At 46.3% G+C, this 8,098-nt stretch overlaps 1 protein-coding gene across 4 annotated transcripts in view; it reads left to right on the top strand.

Moving 5' to 3' along the window:
* The window catches only part of mpp7a (membrane palmitoylated protein 7a), a 126,519-nt gene extending 118,688 nt beyond the window's left edge, over positions 1-7,831 (top strand). For all 4 annotated transcript variants that reach the window (XM_042067356.1, XM_042067355.1, XM_042067354.1 and 1 more), the window contains 2 exons: positions 26-169; positions 5,672-7,831. In XM_042067356.1, coding sequence (XP_041923290.1) covers positions 26-169; positions 5,672-5,851 — 324 coding nt within the window. In that variant the 3' untranslated portion in view covers positions 5,852-7,831. The remainder of the gene's footprint in view (positions 1-25; positions 170-5,671) is intronic.
* Positions 7,832-8,098: the final 267 nt, after the last annotated feature.

Genomic DNA, 8,098 nt, shown 5'->3' with positions numbered 1-8,098 from the left:
TCTATCTCTCTGTTCTCCACTGCAGACGATAAAGCACCTGCGCACTGCAGAGTTTAAGCCGATCGTGGTGTTTGTGAAGCCGCCTCCCATCGACCGCCTGAGGGAGACGCGCAAGAATGCTAAAGTCATCTCCGGCAGAGACGACAAGACCTCCACCAAGGCCTTCACGGTAACACTTCATACCCACACACACACACACACACACACACACACACACACACGCTCGTAATGAGCTTGCTGTTGCCCAAACGAACACAACCTACAGGTATGTTTATACAGAACACTCACACACTCAAACACTCAAGACATACAGACTTTGCTATGACGTCCAGGTTCAACATTTAGAACACATTTTTAATGTTATTTACAAGGGACAAATAAATGAAGCAAATGTGTGTGTGTGTCTGTGTGTGTCGATGTGTGTGTGTGTGTGTGTGTGTATTTGTGTGTATTTGTGTGTGTTTGTGTGTGTGCGTATGTGTTTGTGTGTGTGTGTGTCAGGGGTTACACATGGTCATCTCCCTCAGTGCAGTAACGTAATCTACGTGAGCTCATCTCGCACACCTGTATGTAGTCAGCCTGGAGCTGAGGCGGGACACATGAAAACAATTAGCAGCTTTACACCCCCGAGTGTATTGTGGTGTGTATGCGCTCGTGTAAAAATATCAGTGTGTGTATGTGGTTAGGAGCTGTTGAGCAGGCTAATGGCTTTCCCAGAGCTCTATATATGTATGCGTGTCCACTCATGTGTGTGTCTGGTCATGTATGTGTGTGTGTGTGTGTGTGTGGGTGGGTCACACGGAGAGGTCATGTTCGGCCCATGATCTGGTCACCATGGGATGTGGTGACCCTACGCTGACCCGCAACACACACAGAGATGGCGTGATCCCACCCGTCTGGCTGTCACCGTGGAAACGTTCCACGCGCCAAAGTCCGAAGGTCGTCTTTTAATGCTGTTAAAGGCACCCTGCAGGTGTACTTACACACCTCTCTGGCTCTCTCACTTACACTCTGACTCTCCCTCACACACACACACACACACACACACACAACCACACACCAGTCACACACACACATTCTTGCTGCTCCAAGGCACAGGAAACTTCACCTCTCCTTCACGGGTTCCCTTGTTAGCCTCCCCTCTGCCTTTAATTGTATTCTAACTGACTGTGGCAGATCCTTCTCCTTCTGTGTGTGTGTGTGTGTGTGTGTGTGTGTGTGTGTGTGTGTGTGTGTGTGTGTGTGTGTGTGTGTGTGTGTGTGTGTGTTCAGTACGTGTGCCTTCTGCTGATCAGGTATCAAGAGCTTTAAATGTTTACAGACGGGTCACGTCACTTTGCATCCGCAGCCAGAGTGATCACACACACACACACACACACACACACACACACACACACACACACACACACACAGCTTTACAGTGCTCTGCTCTGCACAGTGGGCCAGTCCCTGCACTGGGGGCTGTCTCCGCTCACGCCCCCCCCCCCCCCCCCCCCCCCCAGCTCTGGATTTGGAGCACAGCGGGACCGGCACAAGTCCACTAGACGCAGCCTTTTCCACCTCCTGATCCGGGGCCTGGTCCTGGTTCTAGTTCAAACCACTGCCGTGATGTCAGGCTGTGTTCAGGCCTGACAGAGTTCCCATCACACACACCTCTAGTGAAGGCCAGCAAGATGGCTTGCTGAAGCTTTTACTTTTGGTCAGCTAACCTGTTTTAGGCTTACAAGCATTTAAATATCAGTCACATGACCTGTTAAGGCTGGCGTCTGAGGCTTCTACTGTTGGTCACATGACCTGTTTGAGGCCTGTAAAGTTGTGCTGCAGGTCACCTGACTTGTTAAAGGCATGACTGTTCTGCTGAGATGACGTGAGCTGCTTTAGAAGGGATGACCCTCAGCTGTAGATCATGTGATCTGTCTCATACCAGAAGTCTCTACGGATAAATCATAGCACCTGAGGCTTCCCGGCTGTTGGTCCTGTGAGCTGTTTTAAAGGGCCTCATGTTTGTACAAAACTCCCAATTCAATTCATCATCTCAGTATCTTTATCTCAATCATTATTTTCTGAAAAGTGAGGTTGTGGTAGTTTCTAATAAAGTTCTGCTGGATTTACACAGGGTAAAATATTTATACAATATTTTATTCTACCATTAAAACAATATAGGTAAAAATCAGCAGTACAATCTAACCATTTTCATCATCATGAAAATCACATATGACAGCCCCAAAAGTGGCATACTGTAGGTGGTTTTCAAGATTGACATTCATCCATGGTGAACCTGAGCTGCAGACCTTGTTAGTCCAGGCTGAGCTCAGAGGTCAGATGTCACGCCTGGCTGACACATGGGCTGCGTTCTCAACCTGTCATGTGTGAAACGCCAGCACCTGTGTTTGACCCGGCTGCTGCGAGTGTCTGGTTGTGTGTAGACTGCGAGCATGAGAGCTCTCCTTCAAAGAGCACGCGCGTGTGTGTGTGTGTGTGTGTGTGTGTATGTGTGTGTGTGTGTGTCTGCGTGCGTGTGCGTTGCTTTAGGTGTAGCCGCTCAAAGCCCAGTCGCTCTGACTGAAGCTTATGGCTGCTGACAGCACTTAAGTGGGCCAATCCAGCCTATTAGGGCCATGAAAGGAGAACCTTGTTTGGTGAAATGTCACGGACGTATTTTATCCCCACTGTGCTGTATTTCATTCACGGCAAATGCCGGGAACTCGGCTCTGTTTTAACAATAAATAGGGACCATCTCGAGTGTGTTTTTTTTAATATATCAGAGCGTTGTGCTTTTAGAACAGTCTTCTCATTGTTTAAACAGACCAGACGGCTGCCATTGTTTTACCTTTAATATCGCTTGTATAACATTGATGTCATTTATTTTCTTCCTTTGCTCTTAAAAGTAAACCTACATACTTCTTTTTTTCTCTTTCCTCCTTCTCTCGGTTTTTTCTTCCCCCCTGAGCTTTTGAAGGCGCACAGAGCCCTGCAGATGCTCCATAAAGGCATTAGAGGACTCCAGACAGGTGGAGGGAGTCTTCAAGTGGGGCAGACCGTCCTCAGACTGGAAATGCACCAAATTATTTCTTCAAAAGCATCCACCGGGGGGGGGAAAAAAAAGTTGGTGGCAAGGACAGGGCGTTTTTTTCCGACTTTGTGGTCGTCGTGACAGTCCAGCGTGCCTATCGGGGGGGGGGGTTGAGGCCCTCGGCTTGCGCTGATGCAATGTGGACGGTGCTCCGCAAAGCAGATCTGTTTCAACTCTTCAGTATCCCCCCCTTTTTTTAATACGTGGGGCAGGTGCTCTTTATATGGGCCTGTAAAACCTGACTTTCCATCTAGAGGCCTGACCAGCCATAAGATATCCATCTGAAGAAGATGGAGGGAGAGAGGGAGGTTGTGGAAGAAGAAAAAACATGGATTGATGGAGATGGAAATGAGTGAAAGACAAAAAAGAGCAAATTGAAAAGAATAAAATTATTGGTCAATTAGGGCATGAAAAACAATTATGGGTACTTTCTTTGGGTAGATTGACAGTAGCAAAGTCATGTAATGATAAAAAAAAAAAACAGACCAAGATTTTGTATCAAATCTGGTCCCTTACCTGGCCCATAATCAGAATGTGAGAGGGAAAGAGTGTGTGAGTGAGATGGAGGGGACAGGAAGACCCAGGTCACCGCGGTCTCCAAGCGCCTGTATCTCAAACTCACCATCAGGCTGCAGTTGTGTGGCTCTGCCAGGACACCAGGGTCTTTGAGTTCAATCTCCACTGTGTGTGTGTGTGTGTGTGTGTGTGTGTGTGTGTGTGTGTGTGTGTGTGTGTGTGTGTGTGTGTGTGTGTGTGTGTGTGTATGTACAGTGAGTACAGATCGCCACTGTGAGACTGATGGAAACAAGCTAGACCACATTAAAAAAGGATGTGCACACACACACACACAATATCCTAATAGTGGTGGTGAGTCTGCATGCTTGGGGTGCTTGTGAGAGTGCGAGAGGGTATCTGGAGACTTGAGTACAGATCACCACTGTGAGACTGAAGGAAACAAGCTAGACCACGCTAAAAAAGGATGTGCTCAATCTTATACTCAAAGGTAGACCCTCACACACACACATACACACACACACACACACACACTATATCCTAATAGCGATGGTGAGTCTGTCTGATTGCATGCTTGCGAGAGGGTGTCTGGACTGGTTGGCTGCTCTGGAGAACAGGACACTCTGTGTTGCAGAGGCCTTGACACAGAGGGGGGAATCACACACACACATAGGCCTTAAAAACCACAGACACACCAATGTCATGGCTGTACACCTCTCGCCTGATGGACTACTCTCTCACAGAAACACAGACACTCGCAGAGAGAGACACACATACACATGTGCCTTTGCGTGTATGTGTGTGAGTGTGAGAGAGAAAGAGGGGAGGGGGGTGCTGTTTGTGTGTTTTGCAGAAAAATCAGCAAAATCTTAAAGTACCGGTGAAAAGGTAAAGGCCAGGCATTTAGCCAACACATTTATACAAAGACACATACAGATTTGCAAGTCAATCCCAGCAATGACTGCGTTTCCAAATGGCTAAGCACTAACCACCGGACCACCACATCCAGATAATGTACAAATCTTTATCAATACAGAATGGCACGATATATGATTAGTGCACTGGCAGTGGATCTCTGTTGTTTGTCTGTGTCTGTATCGGAGCAACTGGGCGCCTCGTGGTATTTTTGGTCGTTGGCTGTTCCCATCAGGACAGAGTGACGAGCAACAGACACACAGCCCAAAGTGGCTCTCGTTAAAAGTCTTTTTGAGAAAATCGTTTAGCTCGTTAAACAGGGTATAATTCTGTCCGGCCGCTCAGACCATGCTATGTTTGTGCGGGTGCCACTGGTAAACTGGTACGGTTTGGCACACCATTAGCACAGGGGTCAAAGTTAACTGCTGATCTTAAAACCTTGGTCTGTGTCATTCTCTATGCTCTATGCTAGTTACTGCTAGTTGTAATATCTTATCTCATAAATCTATCTTGGAATGTATGTTTTCCAGTAGCGTTATATCAACTTCTGATTGTTCTTAAGAGGCTTAGAGGAGGCTCTGTGGGTGTCCTCAATCAGGTATGCATGTCACAGTGGATGTTTTTTGTTTTTTTTTGGCCATACCAAAACCATTGAAATTATACGGTATGATCAAATTGTTTACGATAAATACAGCACTGTTGTATCTTAATTTTGAGCTGAGTCATTTTTAGTATTGAAATAGCCCAAGCCTCAAACCATCACTGACATTTAGCAAAAACCTCGAATTGACAAAATACATGTCTGAAATCCCTACAGTATCATTTGTAGATCTCTGTTTGTTTGACATTATAAACATATTTTATTGAAAACATAAAAGAATACATTGTTTTTTGATATGAGGAAACCATGGCTTTCTGGTTTGGTGCTGTTGTGGCAAGCTTGGCCTCTGAGGTTCCATTTTGAATCTGGGACTATGTGATTTTGCTGTGTGTGTACATACACGTAGACAAACAGACAGACAAACACACACACACACACACACACACTTTTTTGATAGAACTGAGACTTTCAACTTTAATAGAACAGCTCTGGAATAGACCAGAGTGATTTTGATTAGTCCTTTATCTATATTTATTTATTTGTTTGTTTGTGTGCTGTTTGTCTGACAGGAGGAGGACTTCCAGGAGATGATCAGCAATGCGAAGATAATGGAGAACCAGTACGGCCACCTCTTTGAGAAGGTCATCGTCAACGACGACCTCACAGCAGCCTCCAGCGAGCTCAAGATGGCACTGAAGAAGGTGGAAACGGACACACACTGGGTCCCCATCAGCTGGACACACTCCTAGGACCGAGGAGGAGGAGGGCCACGATAAAGAAGGACACCGAAACAAGGACGACACTATGAGGGAGCGTCAAGGAGGAGAAAAAGAAAAACAATAAGAACTTGCAATTTTGTGAATTGGGGGCGAATAGCATGTGGGCCTGGGTATTTTAAATTGTGGGAGAAAAACGGTTGTTTAGTTTTTTGTTGGGGTCACAGGGGTCTGTGAGCAAAACTGTGTGGTTCTGGGTTGGTTTCGGGCCTGGTTCAAGGCGCTGGGCTCGGCCTGGCCCAGCTTAGGGTCAGGTCATGGGCCAACTGCACTGATGGACTTTGAGAAGCCGCGGTGAGGTGCCAGAGCCAGGCTGCCACTCAGGCGGTCAGACCTCTCCTTGGTGTATTTTTAACGTCTAGTTTATAGAAACCAAAGGGATTATTATTATTTTTTTGTGGGCTCGGGTAACGGTTTACATACATATCCGTGTAGTCTCTGAATAGTGTGTATGTGTGTGTCTGTGTGTATGTCTGTGTGTGTGTACGAACGAGTACGCACATGTGAGTATGAGAAATGAAACAGAAGCTGCCGATTGCGTTTGCCTTCAGTCTTAAGAAATCCTGAATTCTGGAAGACCACACGTCAGCCCTCCCCCTTGCTAACATCTAGCGTTCTTATGCACACTAAACAAATTAGAAAGAAAAAAAAGAGAGAGTGAACACTGGCAGTCGACATGGGGAGGGTGTGAGTGTTCTTTTATTTAAAATGTGAAAGCTAATATATTTTAGTAAGAAAAAAAATCTACTGTTTTACACACTTTTTTTAAAAATAAAAAACGTCTTTTATCGTCGTCAAAAAAAGTCCCCTCGGCAAGGGGGCCTGCAGACTCTCGGACTGTGCCGACCTCGCCTCCCAGGGCTGGGCAGACAGAGTGGCCTGTTTTGTAACGGGATTTCGTGCTTCACTCAGGAGCTATTTTAAAATGGAGCCCTCCGCCCCGTCCAGTCTTGTCCCGCTCCAGCTCCAGCTCCCGGTCCAGCTCCCGGTCCAGCTCCCCGCCCCAGGAACAGCAGTCTGCGTCTGAGTGTGAGTCGGCTCTTGGCCCTGCACACTGGAAGAAAACCTCCTTCATCTCCAGCAATTAGGTTGGAGGAGCAGAGGAGAACAGTACAGTATGTGTATGTGTGTGTTGTTTCTTTTTTCCTTTCTTTTTTATTCTTGTTAAAAAGAAATTTTAGAAATGTGTGTGTGTGTGTGTGTATGTGTGTGTGTGTGATTGGGGTAGGGTTTGGGGGTTCTGAAACAAGGAACCGATCAGACGAGGTTCCGAGCACTTCCAGAATTACACCTGGCACGAACGCCACGCTTACTCGAGCTCTCGTAACAAGGGAGCCTTATTTGTAGAACAGGAGAGTAGGGGGAATTGGTCAATGTGACGCGTTTGGGAAATGTGCGAGACAGTCTGTCTTATGGTTGCTCTCTTATTCTCTCTCTGTCTGTCTCTCTCTCTCTCTCTCTATCTCTCTGCCTGTCTCTTTCCCTCCATCTTCTCTTATTTTAGCCTCTCTGTGTTGTCAGTGCCAGTTGCTAACAGAAATTGGCCTCACCTCCATTTGCCTCTCTCCCATTCTGGTACAAGTTTAGTCTCTTGGATCACTTAGTCACTTCTGTAGACATTCAGTACAACAAACATTCCAGTCATCATCTCTGCAGTCTCTCTCTCTCTCTCTCTCTCTTTCTCTCTCTCTCTCTCTCTCTCTCTCTCCCTTTCTCTTCTGTCTCTTTTTATTTGTCTGTTTCTTTCTGTTGAGAAATGTGCAGCAGAATGGGGGAGTGCCAGTCTCTGGCGAAACTCTTGAGAACCAGCCCTGCTGTTCATCTTGGGCTCTACGTCTTGTGATTTTTGAAAGGCCACAGAAGGTGTTCTGCCTGTCATGGTCAACTGTAGGAGTCTGTCTCCTGTGAGGAGATGCTGCTCTATCCTGTACATTAAATACAACATCAAGCAAAGTCTTTGTGTCTGTGTCAAAGTGTTTTACTGCTTGGGTATTTTTTAGTCTTTGCAGTGTCAAATGAGGCGATGTCCATAAACAATCAAGACCTTATTTACTGAAGACTTCTCTATTTTAATGCTCTTACGTAGGGGATACATAGACCACTGCAAACGGATGCTGCTTGTTAAAAACCAACTCTGGAGTGGTCACGTTTTCATTCCCCTCAGTAGCACTCAAGGAGCTGATTAGGCACTTTGGGAGGATGTAGAGCCAGAGAACAGGA

Source organism: Alosa sapidissima, chromosome 17 (genome assembly GCF_018492685.1).
Source record: "Alosa sapidissima isolate fAloSap1 chromosome 17, fAloSap1.pri, whole genome shotgun sequence".
NCBI classification, from domain to species: domain Eukaryota; kingdom Metazoa; phylum Chordata; class Actinopteri; order Clupeiformes; family Clupeidae; genus Alosa; species Alosa sapidissima.
This window is presented reverse-complemented; position numbering and strand designations above follow the sequence as displayed.